Source organism: Bactrocera neohumeralis, chromosome 4 (genome assembly GCF_024586455.1).
Source record: "Bactrocera neohumeralis isolate Rockhampton chromosome 4, APGP_CSIRO_Bneo_wtdbg2-racon-allhic-juicebox.fasta_v2, whole genome shotgun sequence".
Lineage (NCBI taxonomy): Eukaryota > Metazoa > Arthropoda > Insecta > Diptera > Tephritidae > Bactrocera > Bactrocera neohumeralis.
The window spans coordinates 15,992,424-16,015,826 of NC_065921.1; the positions used below are offsets into that span (position 1 = coordinate 15,992,424).

At 32.7% G+C, this 23,403-nt stretch overlaps 5 protein-coding genes and 1 long non-coding RNA gene across 12 annotated transcripts in view; 2 read left to right on the forward strand and 4 right to left on the reverse strand.

The window, feature by feature from the left end:
- The window catches only part of LOC126756175 (kelch-like protein 17), a 62,569-nt gene extending 60,235 nt beyond the window's left edge, over positions 1 to 2,334 (reverse strand). Inside the window, exons 1-2 of the mRNA XM_050469032.1 lie at positions 2,274 to 2,334; positions 1,354 to 2,213 (exon numbers count right to left, since the gene is read on the reverse strand). The gene's annotated coding sequence lies outside the window, so the exon portion shown is untranslated. The remainder of the gene's footprint in view (positions 1 to 1,353; positions 2,214 to 2,273) is intronic.
- Positions 2,335 to 2,868: 534 nt separating this feature from the next.
- Positions 2,869 to 5,394, forward strand: LOC126755162 (uncharacterized). The gene is made up of 5 exons (XM_050467544.1): positions 2,869 to 3,965; positions 4,022 to 4,185; positions 4,245 to 4,354; positions 4,642 to 5,101; positions 5,165 to 5,394. The coding sequence occupies exons 1-5, from the start codon at positions 3,232 to 3,234 to the stop codon at positions 5,251 to 5,253; spliced, it is 1,557 nt and encodes a 518-aa protein (XP_050323501.1). The 5' UTR covers positions 2,869 to 3,231; the 3' UTR covers positions 5,254 to 5,394.
- Positions 5,395 to 5,433: 39 nt separating this feature from the next.
- On the reverse strand, positions 5,434 to 8,153 carry LOC126755160 (NF-kappa-B essential modulator). 5 transcript variants are annotated; one of them, XM_050467540.1, is made up of 8 exons: positions 8,056 to 8,153; positions 7,245 to 7,762; positions 6,964 to 7,051; positions 6,783 to 6,901; positions 6,550 to 6,726; positions 6,333 to 6,485; positions 5,799 to 6,185; positions 5,434 to 5,744 (listed from the first exon to the last, which is right to left on the reverse strand). In XM_050467540.1, the coding sequence occupies exons 2-8, from the start codon at positions 7,743 to 7,745 to the stop codon at positions 5,595 to 5,597; spliced, it is 1,575 nt and encodes a 524-aa protein (XP_050323497.1). In that variant the 5' UTR covers positions 7,746 to 7,762; positions 8,056 to 8,153; the 3' UTR covers positions 5,434 to 5,594. The 5 variants fall into 5 exon arrangements, with proteins under 5 accessions (XP_050323497.1, XP_050323499.1, XP_050323500.1 ...); XM_050467542.1 differs by lacking the exon at positions 8,056 to 8,153 and adding an exon at positions 7,933 to 8,027 and having other exon boundaries at positions 5,434 to 5,729; XM_050467543.1 differs by lacking the exon at positions 8,056 to 8,153 and adding an exon at positions 7,933 to 8,026 and having other exon boundaries at positions 7,287 to 7,762.
- A 708-nt stretch (positions 8,154 to 8,861) lies between these two features.
- On the reverse strand, positions 8,862 to 9,582 carry LOC126755596 (uncharacterized). The gene is made up of 2 exons (XM_050468288.1): positions 9,451 to 9,582; positions 8,862 to 9,345 (listed from the first exon to the last, which is right to left on the reverse strand). Exons 1-2 carry the CDS (start codon positions 9,463 to 9,465, stop codon positions 8,953 to 8,955), a joined length of 408 nt encoding a protein of 135 aa, XP_050324245.1. The 5' UTR covers positions 9,466 to 9,582; the 3' UTR covers positions 8,862 to 8,952.
- A 621-nt stretch (positions 9,583 to 10,203) lies between these two features.
- LOC126755220 (uncharacterized) lies at positions 10,204 to 17,215 on the forward strand. Its single transcript, XR_007666469.1, has 3 exons — positions 10,204 to 10,445; positions 13,541 to 13,638; positions 17,119 to 17,215. It is a non-coding gene; the product is annotated as an uncharacterized LOC126755220 (long non-coding RNA).
- Positions 16,582 to 23,403, reverse strand: part of LOC126755219 (GTP-binding protein RAD) — a 158,700-nt gene continuing 151,878 nt past the window's right edge. For 2 of the 3 annotated variants that reach the window (XM_050467623.1, XM_050467622.1), the window contains 4 exons: positions 22,868 to 23,048; positions 21,550 to 21,683; positions 19,512 to 19,667; positions 16,582 to 17,214 (listed from right to left, as the gene is read on the reverse strand). In XM_050467623.1, the coding sequence (XP_050323580.1) occupies positions 17,065 to 17,214; positions 19,512 to 19,667; positions 21,550 to 21,683; positions 22,868 to 23,048 (621 nt within the window). In that variant the 3' untranslated portion in view covers positions 16,582 to 17,064. The remainder of the gene's footprint in view (positions 17,215 to 19,511; positions 19,668 to 21,549; positions 21,684 to 22,867; positions 23,049 to 23,403) is intronic. The other variant, XM_050467624.1, reaches the window with a different exon arrangement.

Here is a 23,403-nt window from a genome sequence, read left to right on the forward strand (position 1 = left end):
AATAGAAAATAAAAAATAAATTCTTTTAAAATTTTTTTTAATAAAAAAGTTTTATACAAAAATTATAGGATTTTTAAAATTTTTTTCATATAAATTTTTTATAAAAATATATTTTTTTCTTTTTAAATATTTTTTTATAATGAAATTTTATTTTTTTAAATCTTATACATATTATTATTTTTATTACAAATTTTATTGACTATTATATTATTAATAATTCATTATTTTTTTAAAGAATGTATTATTTTATAATTTTTTTAATAGAAATTTATTATAAAAACTATATTTCTTTTATAACACTATTTTTTATAAATTTTTTTTATAATTAATTTTTTTTTATTAAAAAAAATATTTTGTCGCATTTTAAATATTTTTTTTATTATGAAATTTAATTTTTTTAAATCTTATATTATTATTTTTATAACAAATTTTATTGACTATTATATTATTAATAATTCATTATTTTTTTAAAGAATGTATTCTTTAATAATTTTTTTAATAGAAATTTTTTATAAAAACTATATTTCTTTAATAACTCTTTTATATAACATTTTTTTTTTATAATTAATTTTTTTTTATAAAAAACAAATATTTTGTCACATTTTAAATATTTTTTTCTCACTATTATTATCATTAAATTTTATTTTATTTTTTAACCTTATGCATAAATAATTATTCACCGAAAAACATTAATCGCTCACTGCGAACAAAATTATGCAACGCGCGAGCTGTAGTGCACTCTTGACACCCTCCGCACGCAAAAAAAAACTGCAACAACATTAAAAAGGGCAGCAAACGCGGTTCCTTTATCAGCCAAGAGCCGGTACTTGCGTTCGCGTACTATTACTATTACATTACGGTAAAAAAAAACAACAATGAAAACGCAACACAGACGAAAGTAGAAAGAGGGGGTGGAGAGCATTGCAACAACGTTTGTTGCATTTATTTACGTTTTCGGTCGTCAACCTGCTTGTTGTTGTTGTTTGTAGTTTATGAACATTTTGAGCGGGAAAAAGTGATAATAGGCCGCATATGGTGCCCCACACGACACAAAGTTCACTTGGAAGGGGTGCTACACAAAAGCATAGTGAGAGCTATCACAAACGATACACCGGAAAAGCGAAAGAGAGCAAGTGAGTGCGCATAGAAAAGCGGAAATGTTACGAAGAGCGTGCGAGAGAGCGCCTACGAGGTGGAGCAGGTTGCACAGGACGCAAAGCAAACTTTTTCATATCCTAAAGGGTAAAATATGGTATCATCGACGTTTTAGGGGCAAGTAATATTTTACAACCCCTCCATTTATACAATATCATAGTTAGAAAAGTGTGAAAATAAATTAAAATAAAATCTAACCTGCTGTGGCTATTTGTATATGCCCTTGCTGTTGTTTAATTTATGCTTTGTGGAGACACCAGAATATTCTTTTGGGACCGCTGCAAGGAGTAGACGGTTCTCGCGTACGTTTATGTGTGTGGCGCACCTTTTTTCACAAGCTCAAAGGCAGCAAACTCGTTTATTGTACTTTACACTTTGACAATTTTACACTTGTAAATTTTATATTAAATTTATAAAACACACCAGCACTTTTATCGCGAATTAAATTCTTGATTTCCGATTCCGGCACTGGCTACAATTTCAGCTTATTCGTTTACACCGCACAATCAACTCAATACATTCAGCTGGCAAGCGCTCACTGCGTCCAACACGACTGCACAACGCGAAAGCTTAAAAACGACTGACTTGAATGCCGTCACGTAAATGACTAAACCAGTTAGGTTGGCTCTTGCCGTTAGTGATAGCAGAGTTGGAGCACATCACCCGAGCTTCGGCCAGCAGCAACAACTCCCAACATAATGAGATGGAGTATACTTGGCGGCTTTCAACCACCCACTTAGCAATTGGCCAACTTTCGGAGCAACTCAGGTGGCTGCGTGAGAGACTTTCTTGCTCTCTTTTGTCGGGTTTGTGGCTTCCCCACCTCAAATTGCAATTACATTGGCTCTCAACACAAGCGAGTGTTAAATTTTTGTTGGAAGTGTGCTTGTACGACATTTATGAATGAATATTGAGCTTTTCGAAAGCAAAGCTTCTGCAGCATTTAGTCGGGTTTCATTTTTCACTGTCGACTACAGTGGCTTAACAAATTTAATTACGTCAATAGCAGGAATATTTGATAAATTTTACGGGTTTGTCTTCTAATCATCGGTAGATTGCTGTAAATGTAAAAAAATGGTTTACTTCGTATCTTCATAAGGTTTTTAATAGATATTTACCTGAGCTTCCTATCAGTTCACTCCGGATGAAGAGATCCTAAAACAGCTCTCGGAATAATCCTTGACTTGGCGTGAACAGAGTATCTTAAGTTTGCCAGGAAGTTCGTAACAACCTGTAGAAAACATCGGAGAACCTATAGTTTATATACATATATATAAATTTCATACAAACTGAACTATTGAATAAAGTGAATGGAAAAGTTTTTTGCGTGCTAAGATTTGTCTTTCCTAAATTAGGCATGGATTATTATCTAAGGCAAAGGTACAATCTCCCAACAAAATGTTCTGACCGGACCACTATAGAATTAACTGCCATAAAAAACTAACTAATCAAAACCAATTTCTTCTATGGACCACCAGAAGAAATCCTTCAGAAATAAATATACTGCTTTTTTAACCATAATTTTCAACTATTTGTAAAGGAGAAAAATAAAAGCTTTTTCTAAAAGTAATAAACATAATAGATCTGAAGTTATATCCACATTCGATAACTTTCCAAAAAGTAATCGGTTTTGTGCTCCCAACTTCACCATCTCAAAAATGCCTCAATTGTTGGAAAAATCCCTCATTACATATGAACAAAAGAAAAGCATAGCAAAACAAAGAAATAAACAAAAAATAGGACTCTGATCTCGCCAATCTGCTGCAACTCCGTACGATAACGAAGCTAAGCGATTTAGTTCAACAAATTGGTATTTCGAAAACTTTCCACGCTGATATTGGTTGAACTGGCACAGTAAATATTTGCACACCTTGCGACGGCAAAGGTAAATACACGGCACAGCTGCAAGAGCTTATAAGCACTAGATTTTGTGCGTTAGCTTGGAATATATACGCACATACATGGATGGTTAGAGACAAGCGAACAGGTAAAACAGGAATGCGAACATCCTAACGAATTCACTAAAGAGGTTTAATGTCTAATGCTTGGAATATAAAAATAACTATATAGTGAAAAATGCTCTTAAAGATCAGGCATGCACTACTGGAGATCAGCAATCATCCAGTGACCAAGCAATCCGCAATAATTATTAACAATGAGATCATCATAACATCGGGTTGCATATTGCAGCCACATGTACGTCCGGTGGCACCTTTTCAAACGCAGACCGATAGAGAGGATGTCTGTCCCAGCACAAAAATCATACATAAATTACAACAATGCAAGCTAATTAATGTGCAAGAAGGTAGTAGCGATGAGGCGAAACATTTAAGTGCGCTAAACTATCAGGTGACATTCGATAGACGCAAATTACCCATGCCTAATGCACGACGGAAGCAACCACATATTCTCACAAGGTATTGTGCCAAGTTATTGTATCTTTTCAACTCGGCGGAGATTTCACGACATGTGCTGCGCTTCTTGAACAATGATCGGACAGATAGTGCATCCGAAACGCATAACGCCGTACTGCTTTCGAGTTTTCTAGTGCTAAGCATGCGTTGTGACGGTGTTAAAGAGAACTTCGAACGTTTTCTACGACACATTGCGCACTATCTACGTTATTTGCAGCCAATACACACACTGGACGATGTGTTGGTGATGTGCACACCATTCGGCCTGGAAAACTTCTATAAGACAATCAGCATTGGCAAAGTGTCAAATGTTATGGGCCGCGATGGGTGTCTCTTTGTGCTGTCTAATGCTTTGGCGCTGGGTTGCGAAGGGGCGGCAGTCTTCAATAACAAATTGTAAGCTGGTCTGCGTTGCATTAGTAATGTAATAATGAAAAATTTTGTAATTTCAGGCGTTTAATAGGCATGATAATGTGCACATCCTTTCAGCGACAGCAGGAAAATGTCAATTTGACGCTGGCGGCCAACTTTGCATACTTGTTACGCGATTTCATGCAGCAACTAGGTCTAAACATAACTTCAGTGCGCGTACCGAGAGATTCATCAAATTTTCCATGTAATTGAAAGTAATAATACGTGTTTTGAACTTAGTGCTATTAAAATTGTACTTTGTAGGGGAGCGTGCTATGGTTGTAATCGAAGCAGCCGGGAGTCAAGGTACTGGTACATTTGTTAAAGTGTTGAACAAAAAGTTTATACTCACTTGCACACACGTCGTATTCAAGGTAAATATGTATATAGATATTACAACGAAAGAAAACTACAAATAACTTTTAAATATGAAATTAAGACACCAGCACAAAAAAGCACGTAATTAATGCGCGCTTAACTGTCAAATAGCTTCCGTTTGAATGACTTTTTTGTTTTTGGCTTGAACGGAGGCCATTTAAATTTTGACATTTATTTGCACACTAACGCCATTTCTAATATACACATACATATATTTTTCGCATGCATTTACGTCAAAAACTTTGCGCCAATTCATAATTTTTCGCGGATATTTATCTATCAGTTAAACTCGAAGGCAGTGTGTCGCAGCGTGGACGGTGAGTTCGAATCGGAAGTGCTGTGGCGTAATCCACAATACGATCAACCCTTTGATGTCGCTTTGTTAGCCGCACCTGATAATATTCCCGAGCGTTACTGCGTACGCTTATCCGGTGCTAAACCGTCATTGGGCCAGACAGTTTACAACGCTGGATTTCCGTATTTCGTCAACTTTAATTTGAAATATGATTTCAATCCAGCAATATTTCAAGGGCGTATAATTAAATGTTCACCGGGCGCCATTATGTCGGATGGTTGCGTACAGGCTGGCCAAAGCGGAGGCCCGATGTTCGATGAACAAGGCTCTATTTTGGGTATCTGTGTGTCAAATATAAAAGTTGGAAATGTGGTCTACCCTAATTTAAACACCGCCGTGCCTATTTGCCAGATACGTACATGGTTGGAGCAATATGCGCGCACCAATGGTAAGCAGGTTTTATTTTATTTGTGAAGTTTTGTAATTAATTTTAATGTAATTATTTCTTCAGATATACAAGTGCTTAGTAATTTGGTAGCCAATAAGGAAATGCAGCGCATATGGGCGTTGGAAGCGCCTCCAATACTTAGTAAATTGTAGCCGTCACGCTAACGTTACAATGTTTTTGGACTTAATTACTATTAAATTGGTTTTGTAAATATATATTTAGTTTATAAATGAAAAATCGCGTGCCTGTCACACTTTGAAAAGTATATAATACAGACTTCAATCAAAACAAAAGCGACATTTGGTACGCTCTTTTAAAACAAACATACAAAATTGATTTGGTAAGTTTGAATGAACATTGTAATCATATATTTCTTCATTTATAATTAAATTAATACACATACATATAAATATATAGTAGTAGATATTTATACATCTACGTTTCTTCGATAAGTGTTATCAGAAGCAGAAATAATAATATATAATAGATATATTTATGTATGCACATTACGGTCAATGCACTGGTTGGCATGCTCTTGCAAAGTGGTTAGAGATGAACAGGTAATTGAGCATATTGGACATATGTGTTGGGGTGTAGTTGGAGCTGGTGGTGTCAGCGTAGCAATGTTCTGTAAATAATAGTTCTATTTTTTGGTTTTTATACAATTAATTTGTTTAAAAATATTGCAACTACTTACTCTTGATGCTGTTGTTGGTGGACTCACTCGTTGCCGTGTTAAAGCAGTTATACGTTCCTCCAGTTGGCCAACTAATTCGCTTAGTTCATGATTCTTGCGTTGCAGTGCACGCAAATCGTCTAGCAGCTGTGCCTTTTCGCCAGCCATCTCCTCGCGTGCAGTGCGCTCCAATTGAAAGTCGCGACTGTAGACATCCACTTGCTGGCGCAGTACATCGAGTTCTTCGCGCATTTCAGTGCGTTGTGTGGCGTAAATCTCAAATTGTGCAGTTTTCTCTTTGTCATTAGCTTTCAACAAAGCTATATCGGATTGTAGTTGATTAACTAATTCCTCAGATACGGTTAGGTTTACTTTGAGACAATTTATTTCATCGATATATTGTTTTTGCTGTAGGAAGATAAAATATTTTTGTATATAAATGAGAATAATACATTTGGGAAATATGAATTTTTAGCTAAATTATAGTTAAAAATTTTAAATTAGTTAAAATTCGAAAATGTCTATATTATTTAAAATTTTAGTTGAAATACATACCATATCGTTGATTTCCAGCTTCTCTGCCAGTAGTTGTGACATATTGCGTTCGAAATTTTTAGTTACACGTTCATGTTCAAGTCGTGTAACATATTCAGACTTTTCTGAGTTTTCACCGTTCTTTCCCAACTTCGAAACGACCTCAAATGATGACTGCAAAATTATGTACAGAATATAGTAAGTTAAAAGCGGAATATTTATGAAGACTTATACTAACAAGTTGTTGTAATTCCAATTTTTCAATCTGTGTACGCATATTAGCGATCAACGCCGTTTTTTCGGAAATATTTTTTACAAGTTCCTCGTGTTCCTGCTTTCGCACAGTTTCGCAGGCCTGAATATGTTCGATTTTTGACTCCAGTTCACGTTTCAGATCTAAGTTTTCATTACGTAACTGCAAAGAAAAATTCAATCAACTCATATACACATATGAATGACTGAATTACTCACTGCAGCTATTTGCTCTTGGCATTGTTGCAGCTTCTGACGATTTTCCATTTCATTAGATTGCATTTGCTTTTTCATTTCTAGCCATGAACTCATTTTGCTATTAACTTGAATGAGCACATCTGAAACATATTTGTTGAAATAGTATTTTCATTTTAATTTTACATGTCATAATCTTCCATACCTTTCATTTTGAGATAATCACTCATAACTGTTGTGAGCTCCTCACACGCTTCTAAGGACACACTTGGAAATTGTGAATGGATACTGGCCTGGAATACAAAAAAGTTAATTATTATTATTTATAAAAAAGAATACAAATTTAATATTGTTAATATAGTGTTTGCTAGACTAGTAACACTCTTGGTGGTGACCAAAATTTGTTGAAATGCACTTTATGCGTTCTTAAAGATAAACTTTGCACTTTGTTACGTTCTAAAAATAACGACTTGACAAACCAATTACCTTTAAGGCATCGGCTGGCACTTGACCCATTATATAACTTACTGCCATGGAGTTTGTTAAACTCTCCTTTGTGTTAGTTTCAGTTTTTTGCTCCACACCGCTTGTTTTTGGGATGGCACCGGTCTTAGTACTGTCTTTTACGCTTGTATCATCAGACTGTAGTTCACCATTATCTTTGGCAACTAAGCTACTCTTTTGCCATACATCGTAACTTCCTGATTGTGTCGATGCTTCCATTGCTTTTGCCGAGTCAATGCTCCGTTTCCAAACACCATGTCCAACAAACTGTCCGGAGTTACTATCGGATGCCTGTGTAGGTTTGCTGGCCGATGCTATAGCTGTGGTTATGGAGTTAAATTTTTCATCATTTAATATTGGTTGATTGACTTGTGTTGGGGTAGTATTTTTGTCGTCTTGTGCTGTTGCATTCTCATGCACTGAAATCAAAGAATTTGGTTGCGAGCAGCTCCCTAAAATTACAAACGACTCCTCCTCAGCCATTTTCCACACTGAAGTTCCTATAATGAAAAGCAACTAAACATGATTACTTTGACACACATACTAATATGGGATTCCCCTTATAATCGCAATATTATCACATTCCATTTTATGATTTTCGTAATAATGAATCACCCCACAAAGAAATAGAAATATATCTATAAATGTAAGTATATGTGTTGATACTCACAAACTAATGCGCAATGATGAAAAATATCAAATTTTCATAAACTTTAATACCCACAATCTAAATTTTATATGCAATTGTGTCCAGTGTCGAATTCTGTAGAAAAATTGTTACTTGTTTACTCACGCTGCAGTTTTTCTGGAAAAAAATGCACCACAAAATAAATAACTTGCTACCGATGCGTTTTGCGAATTCGAACTCGAACGAACCGGATTGCCTACAGCTGATTGCGCAGGGTTGCTTACGTGTTTTCGAACAGTAACAGTTTTAGTACTCAAGTGCTAAATATGCTGTGTATAAGCTTTAAAATAGTCAATAAATTTGAAATTTTTTCGAAATATTTTTAAATTTTATTCTAAAAACGTTTAAGTAATTAATGCTTGCAAAGATTGAATATGAGTCACACAGTACTTTGATTTAACTGCATTCCAGCGCTTAAATGGAACATAAGTTAGTTGCAAATAAAAACCTTAACCCGGCAAGGTAGTGTATTGCATTTTCGAATCGTTTGCCAAAAACCGGTTTGCAATGAATATTTTAAGGGTGACTTTTGCCGAAATGTTTACCCCGCCAACTCTAATATCCAAAGGATTATGGAAACCAGAGTTGCGAATTTACTTATTCGAAAGTTTTGATTTAAAATTTGGATTATCAATTTTTAATTCCAAATTAAATTTGCAATAAACAATTCCGATCCCGTCTTTGCGATTAAAATTATTTTTTTTTTTGTGAAATTAATTATTTTTTTTTGTGTACTCGGGACTAAAATTTATTTTTTATATTTCAAATCCGGTATTTTGGATTATTTTGAACTTAATGGCAACTCAAACACAATTTATTTTTAATATTTTATAATATTACCTTTTACAGTTGTAAAATAAGACATCTCTAAGCCATTCCATGAAAACAGAAAACAGTTACATATTCCTTAACTGAATATCTTTTATTTCACTAACCAATAATGAGGTACAAAAATTACTTAAGCTAATTATAAATATAAGTACTTTTAAGGAACAATTAAGGTTAGCCAACTCTCCGCGCTCGTCCCACGTTGCGTGCCACTTCGGCGCGATAACGAAAGAGTGGACGGAATAGATTCACCTCCGCTAGTTCCATATCGAAATCCATATCGACCGGCTCATTGAGTTGTGCTTCGGTCAAAGCACGACGCACACGTTCGTTCATCTCAAATGGAAGTGGCGCTTCAAGAGCGGGCTCCAAAATTACTAAATCGTTGAATCCGTTCACTGTGCTTTGTTGTTGCATTTCCGGTTGATTTGTATCGAGCGTGTCGAGCTCTACTGTAGTTGCAGTTGTGGTAGGTTGGAGACTCTCAACGCTATTATAATCAGAAAGTGGGCGTGCATGTGCGAGTCCGATGAGAGCGCACACGATCATATAGCAGAGGTTTTGACACTGAAAAGAATGACGTAATCGATAACGAGGTTATTAGCGTATGCTAAAAAGGTTATGTAATAGTTGTTTATCGAGGAAAATAGTGAATTTTTCTAAGTAACTTACATTATAATTCTTCATGCTAGTTTTTATTGTTTTTGTCGCGGGGCAGATACTTTTTGAGACTATAAAGTTGATATTCTCCGGTAGCGTTTGTATTGAACTCTGGCCAATTAACAACGTTTTGTTGGAATACGAAAGTTGCCGCTGCCTTTTATAGTAAGAAAAGTTGTGAAAATTTCTAAGCTTTTTCGCAAAAAAATGAAATTCAAAAGCATTGCATTTTATGTAAATATTTTGCCTTCATGTCGAAGTGCACACATACTATGTATACATACTATGTACATACATATATATATTTTATCACAAACTGCGCAGCTCCAGCGGCTTTTTAATAATTTACGCCGGCGCGATAATTAATTGTTGTATATTCAATTTTAAGCTATGTTAGATTAGTTAGTGAAATTGGTGCTTTTTTCACATAAACTCAAAATTCATGTGAAAAATTAAAATAAGTAAGTTTTTGGATTTTTTATTTTTGTAATTTAATGACAATTTTTGATTAAAACATTTAATTTCCACAAAACATTTTTTCAAAATATAATTTTTCTTTCATTAATTTGTAATTATTTTTACTCAAAATCAATTTATTTGAAATCTACATAAATTCACAATTTATTTCCCGTAAATAAAACCCCATCCGCTTCCTAAGCTGAACATCCGGCACGCAAAATAAATTTTCGACGCCGTCAAAATAAAAAATCACGGCCAAACCAACTCTGTGTTTTGTTCGAAATTAATTAGTTCACTTAACGGGCATTGAGCTTTTAGTTTTCGCACCTTCCGACGCAATTAACAGTTGACACAGAATTTTGCAAATATTATTTTAAAGAATAGTGCAAAATATTCTAATTCAAGTACATAACGTATTGTGACTAAATCTTGAGTGTGAAAGTGTTTTTAGTGAGTTGCTTCAGCCGGCAAATGAAGCAAATATATTTCCAAAAAATCAGTGCAACAACAGCAAGTGTAGCGCGCAGCTTCGTAAAGTGCTCGTGAAGGTGAGTGTAAGTGTACATACATACATATGTTCATACAATTCCGTACTAATGCAGCCTGCGTGAGTCCCTCAAATTACTTCCTTTACGCGCCGTGTTCGCTTTGAATCACTTGACAAATAAGTGCACCGTATGTGCATACATACATATATTTATGTATGTAATAAGCATGTGCAAGTAGCACACAACTGTCAGAAACGTCACTGCGCAGCGCGAGAGTCACGCGATTTAAAAATGTAGCTAAGCAAATGGCGTAGTACTACTGAGAAATCACTATTATTAGTTGTTATTTACAAATATTATTTAAAATATTATCATTTTATGGTAGATCAGAGCTCTATGCATTATATCATGTATTACTAAATGATTCATGCCCTTTATTAAGAATAGCTTCAGGTGATTTGTGCGTTATTAATTTAATACAGTTTAAGTTGTGATATGCAATTGTAGTTATAATCAATAGATCAGCGTCGATAATTTTTGAAAGCAGAAAAAGTTTTTCCTTAATCGGCTTCCGGCAACACTACGAGTGAAAAAAGTTAAATCGCCATGTATGTATGTATACATATGAAAAATTCAAAGAAGCAAGCTTTTGATTTTTTATTTTCACCTTTACAGAAATGTGTTTTCTTTCACGAAATTTAAGACCAGAGAATATTTATTATACAAATTCTCATATCAAAGTTTTTTTTTTGTTTGGCCAGGTTTTTTCTTCGTTCGAAATCTCTACTTTCTGATAGTGTACAAAAATATATGTATGTATGTTGATTACCCCGAATTCGTGGAATAAGTGAAAGTCATTTTGAAAGATCATTTGAGCCTAAGAAAAGTGAAAGCACGATTCACTAAATTTTTTCGAAAAACTGCGTTAACGCGAACGACCGTGAAACAATGCTTTCCGACTAGCGGGATGTCATGAAACATATTATTACTGGCGATGAGTCTTGAATCTATGCTTACGACCCATAAAGAGACCATTAATCGGCCGAATATCGTGGCAAAGGTGAGCCGAAATTGAGAAAACCATGTCAAAGCAGGTCAAAAATCAAGATTATGCTGTTATCGAGGTGTGGTGCGCTCCGAATCCCAGCCGACTGGCCAAACTGTCAACAAGGAATACCATTTGAGTGTTATGCGTCGTTTATGCGAACCTATTGGTAAAAAGAGATCGGAATTATGGGTCGACAACTCTTGATTTTTGCACCAGATAATGTACCGTCGCATACAGAATTTATTATTTATTCTGACTATTTAGCAAACTCAAATAACTTCTCTGTCGGAATCGTTTTTAATTAATTGAAGACATTAAACGTGAATCGTTACGCGTATTAAAGGCTATTCCGGAAATTGATTTTAACAACTGTTTCGAGGATTAGAAAAAACTTTGCTAAAGTGCATAAGGAGGATTAATTTGAGAATTTTAAAGTTATCAACAAGTTCACTATTTTTTGCTCCTGGTAGAAAAAATCAACAGCAGTGAAAATACTTATTTTGTCTTACACAGTATACAATTTTGCATGGAAAAAATTAGTACCTACTTGGTCATTAACACTGACACTATGTCGTTAATATAATGTGATTAGCAGAATGTTAGGTTTTCGAAAAAAATATGCAATACAATAAAATTAAGCAGGCTTTTGTTGTCAATGTTCTTAATTTTTCACTTTGCTTGCTTGGTTACTTAGAAAAATTGTATTGTGAAAAGAGTAGCGCTAAATTAGATTTGTTTACGGTACTGAGTTATATTCGAAAAATGGCAAAATATACTGCTTATTCCAATAATATGTGTAAAAAGATAGATTTTAATATTTTCATAAAACATTAGTTTAATTACTAATTTTCTGCCGCAATCTCTCTGCTATGTATGTATGTATATTCTGGTCGCGTATACTTACGATTAACTCGGCTATAACCGCGTAAATGGTGTCTACGCCAATAAAGAAGAAGAATACTTACGATTATTTTCTGGTATTTTTAGTTCCATGAATAATGCTGTTTGAGAGTTCTTACTCAACAATTTAATTAAACATTTACTTGCTTCGCTTTATTTTATTCAATGTGTAATTAGTTTATTTTTAAATTCTTTCAAGTCATAATTTTTTTTTTATTTTTATTTGTTTTTATTTATATTTTTGATTACACAAGACAACTTAAAAGAGTAAACATTTTACTGTTAATTAATAGCTATTGATTTGTATTGGTGTTTTTCATTATTATTATACATACATACATACATCAATTCAGAAAAAGTACTATTAATACTTGTTTATTGTTGCTTCCACTTGATTTATTGTTGCTCTCGCTCGTTTCTCCTGTGTTGCAAAATATTTTTGTATATTCTTTAGTAATTCACTTTTAAATATGTACATATGTATGTACAGCAGTTAATATTTATAAATGTTTTGCATGGCTAGTTGGTCGCTCACAAAACATGACAGCCAATTTTTCTTCTGAAATTTCCCTTGATATTTCTTTTCATTTCCCATCAATAAATTCATTTCGAAAAGTTTTGCTTATTGACTTAATGCTATAAAATCATTATTCTCCTACTTTTTCAATGTTTATTTTTTAATTTTGTATCTCTTTTTAATAACATACATACGTACATATGTTTGAAAAACATTTCAGTTAATTTATAAATACTTGCACGGAAGACAAATACATATACATATTATATTGATTTTTACACAAGTATTATAAATACAGATTTCTATTGTAAACACTCCAATTTTCCAATGTGACTAATGGGTGTTTGAGTTGAATAAATAGCAGAACTCAATAATAATTAGTTTGAATAAAAATTATTTTTAAAGATTTTGATGTAGCGGCTTTTCTAAAATGAGGAAAATTATTACTGTTTTTTACATTTTTGTTGATATTGAAAATAATTACAAATTTGTTAATATAAAAGCTGAAACACGAAGACATTGTTTGGCGAAGTTGGAAGAATTCTTTAGGTGATTTTATTTTATAATGTGAAATAATGCATAGCCTTAAATAATATTTTTATTATAAGTAAACACAAATTTTATTTAATTGATTTTTTTCATTGCACAAATTTAATTTCTCATATTTATTATTATTTTTATTATTTATAGCTCTTATTCTGACTGAAGTGGTAATGTAAACCTTAAACTCTCACATGGCAGAAATAAAATGAAATAAAAGAAAAAATCAACAGCAGTGAAATAAATTAGTAAGTACAATAAAATAAATAAATAAATAACAAATAATTAAGGATTTAACCGAACATTTCATAATATTTCAATTTGCAAAGCTTGTGAAACACCTTCAGATATCGGCAAAACTTTATATTAAACCAGGGAAAGTATTGCCGTGATTTCATCTATATAAATTTTTCTATATTATATATATGTAGAGGATCCAGTTCAGAGATATAGTGATCAACGCAAAACGTCTTTTTTGATATGACATGATATTGCGGTATGAAGTGAGGGGGGAGTTCGAAAACATGTATTTATGTATGTTAGGTATGTGGGGGATATAGGAAGAATTAGCCCAATTTTGGCCCTTTTGGCAAAAGTTTATATCGATTTCGACAGTTTTTTGATGAAAGATAAAATCACTATTCGTACAAAGTTTTATTATAATAACTTCAGTGATGTTAAATTTGTATGCTGTGAAGAGAGAATCAATAGAATTTAGCAGTTCGGTAAATGGAAAGGCTTGGTTGTCATCGGATTTCGGTCATTTCCAAAGTGTTACCAAATCTGTTTAAAATAAATTAAGTAGTTTTTGAGATATAGGATATCATCTAAAAGTGGGCGGTGGCAATGAACCAATTTCGCCCATCTATAACACCGACCTCCCTTGGGTGCCAAGGAACATACATATCTAGCACTTTTCATAGTAATATTTCTATTTGCACATAAGTTATAGCTTGCACGGACAGACGGAAGAACAAGCAGTCACTCAGAATTCAAGGTTATAAAAACAACTATTAGGTGAACAAAACTATATCCTGTAGCAACATGTTACAAGAGTATAAAAACCCACAATTACCGAATTTTATTTAAGTTAATAATCGGTGATTTATTTTGATTCCCTTTTTATCGTAGCGGTTCTCCAAAAAGACCACCAAAAAGTTTTCGGCGTGGATAACGATTTTTCGGCTTAAGATTATGAGACATTCAAATACCAAAAGCATTTAAAGACAAGTACTGATCGAAGAACTAGTCAAAATATTGATTTTTGAGCAAATGGTAGCTTCCTCAAATAAAGTTACTGTGAAAAATCTTATTCCTTCGGCTAATACCTCACAAAAATAAAATTTCAATCAGTCCAGCTTTTCCGGAGACAACTTTCTCACCGACTCTGAAAGACGCGTTTCGAGAAAAATGCGTTTAAAGTTTTGGGAGTTGTAAAAAACTACTAAAACGGATCACTTTAAATTTTTCGGAGAATATTTGAAAATGTATATAGTTATATTCGGCAAAAAAAAAACCGATTATTGAAGTTCACAAGCAGATATAAAACCCTTAATGCCTATTTTATATAACTTAATATAATTTAACCCAAAAAATTATTTTCAAATTTGGCAAAATGGCTGCTGTAATCTAACTTGTAAAAAGAGTCGCCGAATAACTAAAATATTTCGAGCTTATCTCCCTATAATCCCGTCTTTGTAATATTCTAACCACTTTTAAGACAAGCAATAAAATTTTAGATGAAATGTTGAAAAAGTATAATTAAAATAATAAAAATTCTCTTACAAACCAAAAAATTGCCAATAACAATAGTTTCTATAGTCTACACCGACACCTTTCTTCTTTCAAAACAAATTGATATTTTAAGCATATAGTTATCTATAATAAATTTTTTTGTAGGTTAGTAACTTAGCTATGTAAATATGATAGAGTTTTGTTAACAGTTTACTTTTAGAAAAACATTGGGTATAGTCTATACATTTACATACATATTTCTTCAATAATTTTGATTAATACGAATTTTTTTCATTTAAGAAATGGGCACTTTGGCAGAAATATATCTGTATATAATAGGTATATAGTTGCTTATAGTTAGCATATTAGTTAGCTGATTTATAAAATGGTAACCTTAAAAACTAGGCAAGGGAAGAATGCTTTGATGAATATATAATATACAAAATCAAAAATTAACTACATACATTTCTAATCAAAGTACACTTTGAAGAAAATTGCATTGACAAATTATTATCATTTTAATTATTACTCAAACTTCTTCCCTTTTGTAAAGCTTTACTGAGCTCATGATTTCATTCTATTATGTACAGTTATTTCGCTTAAAGCCTAAGTTACTTAACTACTCTTGATTTTGTGTTAATATGCTGATATATTATTTTTTTAAGTAATAGAAATTAAGAAATATTTTAAATTCCAGTAGAGATTTCAATGAAAAGTATGATATTTTGAATTATAGTTCTAGTTTGAAAAAGAAAATGCAAATTTAACATAATGAAGCTAGCTGGAGAGTACACGTTTCTAAAAAAGTTAGCTAGTGAGTAAACATTTTGAATTCCAGAAGAGATTTTAGTGATAAAATGTGGATTTCTGCATAGGAAGCGGTCTCGTATGAAAGACTTGATTTTTAAAAATTATATTTTGAAGTTGCTAAGGTTTTTTTTTATAACGAAAAAAGGTCTACAACAAACTTCTTGTGCTTAATTGCTATCTGACGTCAGCAAATCAGCTGTTACTGTCAAATTCCTTAATAACGGTTTAGCGGCAGTGCTGCCAAGAGTTTGTTTTTATGCAAGAATTTCGAATAGACTTAGTTGCTTGCTTGAAATGAGTGCCAAAAGGCTGTAAAAGTCAAAAATATAATTTTTCGGCATATTTTTTACACATTTATATATTTATTTTTTAAATTTACATATATTTTTTTGTTGATAATTATACAAATATTCAACTACTTTAATGTTCATAATATTTTATTTACTATATTTTATAAATACACATTGGACAATTCTCTCAGCTATTGTTTAGTTAAATTTAAAACGAAACCGGTATTTCTGAAAGTGCTGCGTTTCATTTTGTAGGTAATTGGTTTGAACGCCAAAGCGCATGCTCGCAAGCTTTTGGTCAGGAAAGAGCTTTGCTTTGCTTCGCTTCCTTTGTTGAGCTACTATAAAATTTTTGCCATTTGATTTTATCGCTTGAAATAAGAACGTCATTTAAATTTATGGAGCAAATACATACAGAGTTACCTACACCTACAGCTATATATCTCGGTATAAGAATATTGATTCATGTCACACCTAACCTAAACTCACCAATTTGGAGTAAATATATATTTCTATATATATACAGCTATAAATACATACATATATTGTACATATGTAGGTAAGTTCAATACATCTAGCTAGTTACATATATACACATATATAATTTATGTAGTTTAGTAACGTAATATATTATGTAATATACGTACATACATATATAAATATGAAATGCTTTTTCTACATTTACACATATTTATTTTATATACACACATGTGTCCCGTTATAGTACCGAATTCCCTCACTTTGTTCAGACAGTCCAACTTTTGATTTAGTTTATTCTGTTTTGTTTTTTCTCATTTTTATCTCACTTTGACATTTTCATCCGCTCCGTTGCATTGCTTTTTAGAGCACTTGCAGATTCTCGCAATTTTTAAATTTCGAATCTTCTTTGCCCAGTATCCAGGTGAGCATTTGGCGCGCCTTCATGCTGGCCAATACAACGCTGCGGCTCTTATACCAGTGCGCCGGCGAGGAGGCGCCATCTCGATTGCCCTGAAAGTGCATTGTGTGTGATTAGAATTTGAATACATACATACATACTCATATATAATAAGAAAAGGTATAAACATTAAATATTGGCAAAAAACGGTTATAATAACAGTTAGTTTATATAAAAGATGACTGTAGTTGTAATTATAGTTAAGGAAGTGAAAAGTGGATTTTCTGTATGTAAAATTGAGGGTACAATATTTAACAATAATTACATATATTTTAGTAATATAAATATTTATAATTTGTGAACGTATGAAACCGATATCAGATATACATATACTTATTAAAAAACTACTTACATAAAGATCTCAAAGTATATATTTTTAATGTATTTATTCAACTTTTCTTTATAAAAAAATCAATTTTTTTATCAATGTAAATAAATACACAATCTCTCGTAGACCCTAATTGAAAGTATCATAAAGTCTGTAGCTGTGAGTCTACGTGCATATGTATATAACAGTTTTTCAATAAGAGCGCTACAAAAGTTTGCGATATCAATGAAATTCTTTATTCCTGTGTAAGTACATTCGTTGAATATAGAACTCGATACCTTTTGCATGGCCAACACGCGTATGCGTTCAGAAGTCTAGACGCTGAACCCAATTTTCGACGGTTTTCAAGCATAATTCGCCCAATCCTCTGCAATTTCAAGGTTCGATATTCCTACGAAATTCATCAATCGTCGCTGTCTTGCTGGTATGGACCATCGACTTGACGTAGGCCCACAGGAAATAGTTTTACGGCGTCAAATCGCACGACCGTGACGGCCAATTGACTGGACCATTTCGTGAGATAACACGTTCACCAAACTTGATTTTCAATAAATCGATTGTGACATTCGCTGTGTGGCTTTGGCAAGTCCATTTTATCCATTTCGGGCCAGAAATATTCGGTTATCATTGAGCGGTAGGGATTCCCATTCACAGTAACGTGCCGTTCTTGATCATCACGGAAAAAGTTCGGCTCAATGTCGCCGCCGGCCCATAAATCGCACCAAATGATTTTTCGATGAAAGTCCGGATCATTTTTAAGTTGTTACTCAGCCCAATTCACGAACTTAGGACGATTCAAGTGGTCAAGCGGCTTCAGCCTTTGCGTCAATTTGATTTGTAAGGATGTAGGTCAAGATCTACTATATTCGACTCGTTGTTGGATAGTATATCTTTCCATGATGAAATGACAAACCTTACTGAAGAGAAATGTCAAAAAAACGAGGAAACATATGCCGTCGTTTGATGTCGCTATTGGTCTACTTTTGTAGCGTCCCTATTGAAAAACCAGAGAAGCTGGTTAGAGTAAAAGTCTGGTAGAGCTTGAAAGAGTCCATACTGATACATTCTGATATTCATTTCATTTTCACCTGCATTTAACTAGATCACTGCATCAGAGAGTGCTAATATTTTTTACTTAGCTCACATACCGACAAGGGACGAAGCCGTGAGGTGAGCTTTTTTGCAGATGCATTTCTGCGAGGTGTACTCTCTTTCAAAGATGTGTGCGTTCACTTTGAGCTCGCTCACTTTGCGCTTAAAGGTTATTAAAGAGTATCAGACCTAACAATCTTTAGTCTCAAATTACTTTAAGAACAGACATGTTTGGGAAACTTCAAAGCCGATGAGTTTGCAAGAGAGGGCACCCTTGGATTGGGACCGATAATCAATTTTTTACGAGAAAGACTTAAAAGTTTTTTAGTAGTACCGCTAATTTTCCTCTTGTTTTTGCGATTAGGTTAAAAGACCAAAATGGTTTTCATTATGATATGATTTTTGGCCTTCCTCGTTAAACTTGAGGGCACTAACTTCTTACTTCTTCACTTTTTACACGCAATGATAGGGAGATATTTGTTTCCTTATATTTTTGGGTTTGAGCTATAATTGTGGTTTTTTTTTGCCCTGTGACCCAATTTCTTTGTGACATATATCCTCATCCCCTTTATAGATAAGAAAAATTTTATCAGAAAATTAAAACAAAAATAGATTCATTAAGGTTACAATCATGCATAAGTTTTTACAGATTACTTATATACAAGTATAAATAAATGGGGTATATCTACTATATATATATACTCGTACATATATATACATACTTTTTCTATACGAATATAAAAACACCGTATTTTTTTCAAATTTACATTGGTTTCTAAGCAAAAAAATTCTCGTAGCAAAAGTTCCCTTAGAACAAGAGATTATACGGTATACTATTTACAGTTGGGCTGAAGGAAGGGGTAAACACGCTTATGCTATAAAATGATTCCAATATTGCGTTGTTGCATTAATTGATTTTCGTTTACTCACCAAATTTTCAGAATTTTTCTCATTTACACAATCAGCGCCATTGTGCTCTAGCGCCTTGTCTATAACCTTTTCTTTTTCTTTAATTTTATTATTGTCTTTATCTTTATGTTTGTCTTTGGATTTCTTAGAACCAGTACGTGAAGTACCATCTGGATTCTGTTCAAAGGAGGTGGTTTTATTATAAAATAATAATTTCGGGTTTAGGGCGAGAGTTTTGGTTTTCAAAAGAGATGGGTAACACGAACAAGCCAATTCAATTTGGTAGGGGTAATTCGGGGCAGCAGTGGTTATAATGGTGTTTACATCAGGAGTTAAGACGGAGAGGCAGAATTTTTTCACATCACAAATAAGTAGGTGGTAATTGTAAAGAGTAGTATGGGGAAATGGTAATGGTCAATGTAATGGTCAATGTGTTAGTAATTTAATCGCAATATTAATAGGAATGAAAAAGAAAAAATAGTGATAGTTATGATTGTGGTAATGATAATTGTAATGGTATTGGTTTTGTAATGATGATAGTAAATGTTATATAATGGTTACGGAACATTTGTTAAATGTGTAATGGCAATGGTTATGGCAAATATATTTATAAGTGTAATGATTACCAGAATTGTAATTGAAATTGAAAAATTAATGATATAAGTAAATGTGATTTTAATATTAATATTTTAATAGTAATCGTGTTAATATTGTAATTGTAATGGTAATTGCAATGGTATTTGTAATCGTATTGTTCGTGTTAATGTAATTTATGTTATTAATAATGATTATGATTTTATAAGCGATAATCATATTGATATTGTAATTGTAATGGTATTTGTAATGTTAATGTAATGCACATTGTTAATAATGGTTATGATAAGTGATGAAGGTATTAGTAATCGTATTGGTAATGTTAATGTAATTTATAATTTAATTAAAAAAATAGTAGTAGTGATATTGATAGTTGGTATGTATTTTTTATTCGTAATGTCAATGGTAATGTTAACGGTAATTGTAAATGTAATCATAAAAGAAATGGTAATTAAATTATAAATAATGAAAGCATTAATGAGGACAATAACAGGTTTCAGAAAATTTGTGATTTCAACATATTTGTATTTGTAATCGTATTGGTAATGTTAATGTAGTTTATAATTTTATTATAAAAATAATAGTAGTTATGTATATTGTAAGTTGGAATGTAATTTGTATTTGTAATGTTAATAGTAATATTGACAGTAATGGTAATGGTAAATATAATCGTAAAAGTAATGGTAATTAAAATTATAAATAATGAAAGCATTAGTGAAGTCAATAACAGGTTTCAGAAAATTTATGATTTCAGCATATTCGTATTTGTAATCGTATTGGTAATGTTAATGTAATTTATAATTTAATTTTGAAAATAATAGTAGTAGTGTTATTGTTAGTTGGTATGTAATTTTTTATTTGTAGTGTTATTGGTAATATTAAGGGTAATGGTAATAGTAATGGTAATGGTTATTGTAATCATTAAAGTAATGGTAATTTAATTTATAAATAAAGAAAGTATTAGTGAAGACAATATCAGGTTTCAGAAAATTAGTGATTTCAGCAATCATGTATGAAATGATGATCGTATTAATAGTAGTTATAGAAGGCATGAATAAAGTAGAAGAACAAGAAGAATAAAAAGCATTAATTATTTCGAATATGAAGTTTATTATATGAATTATGCAACAGTTTTGGTTATGTGTGTGTTAATGTGTTTTAAGTTACACAATTGTGAACGCCAATTATTCTTTGGACCAAACTGCTTGTCACGCCAGACAGACAGGCAGTTAAAATAAAATTAAATTAAATTTTGAATTAACCTGGGAAATACAATTTGAAATATTTTTTTGTATATACACCTGTGACACTTTGAGAAATTTTAATTTTTAAATTTTATTTTTCATCAATATTTTTTTGCTAATTTTTCTAAAACACACACATACGCTTACACACTAATTCTAATATTCTTCAGTGCCTACAGACGAGAGACAACACAAATTCGACACTTTAATGCTACACTTACATGCAATAAATTTTGATCCTTTTTGAGACGAATTTGTGTCAAAGTGCCAGCCAGTAAGTCGTCGCAATTATGATTGATGCCCGCCGAGACTTCAATGAATTTGGCGCCAAATGTACAGGCGACGCATTTGCCATCTGTGAATGGTAATAGATAGTCGAAAGTGAGTTAAAAATAAAGAGAAAAGCAATAAATGAGTAGACATGCATTTGTACCAACATTGTTAGGGATATCAAGAAAAAATTGAAAAACTTTGCTTTACACGCATTCTCCCACGGCACAATATCTAATGCTGCTTGCGCAAACTTTTCGCTATTCTGTTGTCTAACTACTTCCTTTTTCCATTTTGACATTCCTTTCACTATTGCAGCTATTTCGACTCGACAAGACGGTATGCTGGAAGTTTGTCATGTTCAACAGATTTTTTTTAGTAGTTTTCTATAGTTGACTGTCAAACTTTGTGGTTCAATGTGAACTTAAGTGTCCGAGGTAAGTGCCATTAAAGCAAATATATCAATGTATGGGTGGTCCAAAGCAATTTTGCTTCCTAAGAAATTTTTACAGCAAAGTTTTGCTTCAAAAGCGTTTGTTTTCTTAGAAATTTTGCTTAAAAGTTGTGCTTCAAAAACCCAATTCTCCTCAATAAAACATAAAAAACTGAAAATTCCAAATGCTTTAGTACCACACTTGTTTAAGAGAATGGAAAATTCCGCATCACACTTGCTGTTCCTAACGCCTTACTTGGTTTCGTAAGCCTTTGCTTTAATTAAACACTCAGCTCAAATGTACCGTTACACGGCGCAAGTCTTCTAATTAACGCGCTTTCAAGTGCGCGTAAAGCCAACCAATTAGCTACACCCTTACCCATACACATGTATATATGCAGCGCCTCAAAGTATGCTACTATGCAATAGAAATATTATTGAAGCGCGCAATGCATTACCTTTAATTTGCAAAAGTTGGCAACGCGTGCAAAATTATTGCCAAGACTTGAAGAACGCGTTTTCTTCAACAAAAAAAAAAAGAAAAACTTTTGTTGCTGAGAAAATAGTTAGAAATTATAATTTCAATTTTTTTGGCTTATAAAGCTTCCCAAAAAATTTTATTAAAATTTCGTTTTGTGAAATTTATTGTATATTAAATGAAAATCTGTGCTTAATCCCCGGAAACAACAAGCTGTGCGTTTCAAGGCACTAAAATTCCTTTAAGTCCCACTTTCCTCCAATAAAACCTGACTGAGTTCTTAAAGCTTCACTTGCTTTGCTTTTCTCATGTGCAATTGCATTCTGCATTTAAATTTCCAACTCTCAGTTTCGCTTACCTTGTGAGGAAACCGCACGCGAACGTGCCAAATCAATTTTGTTCGCCACCAAAATGATCGGACGTGTGCGTATCAAATCCATATCCTGCAGTCGTGATAGTATATGTTTGGCGCGTGTGAATGACTCCTTGTCAATGCAAGAGTAGATTACGAGAAAAGCGTCAGCCTTTTCCAATTCATCCTGAAAATTATAGAGAGAATTATTGCAATATATCAAATAGTATTAGATATAGGTATACATTTGTAGAAGTTGAAATATATAGATATTATGACTACAGTAAACGCTACAAAAGTTTTTTAAATAAAACGGTTTGGGATATCAATGAAATTCTTTATTCCCGTGAAAGTATATTCGATGCTATTATGTATGGAGCTCGATTTCTTTTGCATTGTCACCACGGGCACGCTTGCAGAAGTCCAGACGCTGAATCCAATTTTCGATGGTTTTCAAGTTGAAAAGAAGCGGCCAATTGACTGGGCGATTTCGTGACATAACACGTTCATCAAACTTGGTTTTCAACAAATCGATTGTGACA

What these genes read in the sequence shown, in the direction of transcription:
- LOC126755160 (XM_050467540.1), bottom strand. Translation starts at nt 7,745, where the DNA reads ATGGCTGAGGAGGAGTCGTTTGTAATTTTAGGGAGCTGCTCGCAACCA. An exon ending in TGCCAGCCGATGCCTTAAAG is followed by an intron (nt 7,052 to 7,244) that starts GTAATTGGTTTG and finishes TTTGTATTCCAG; the next exon opens with GCCAGTATCCATTCACAATT. An exon ending in CACCAACAACAGCATCAAGA is followed by an intron (nt 5,745 to 5,798) that starts GTAAGTAGTTGC and finishes ACCAAAAAATAG; the next exon opens with AACTATTATTTACAGAACAT.
- LOC126755162 (XM_050467544.1), top strand. Translation starts at nt 3,232, where the DNA reads ATGCTCTTAAAGATCAGGCATGCACTACTGGAGATCAGCAATCATCCA. An exon ending in GCACACACGTCGTATTCAAG is followed by an intron (nt 4,355 to 4,641) that starts GTAAATATGTAT and finishes TTTATCTATCAG; the next exon opens with TTAAACTCGAAGGCAGTGTG. An exon ending in GCAATATGCGCGCACCAATG is followed by an intron (nt 5,102 to 5,164) that starts GTAAGCAGGTTT and finishes TTATTTCTTCAG; the next exon opens with ATATACAAGTGCTTAGTAAT.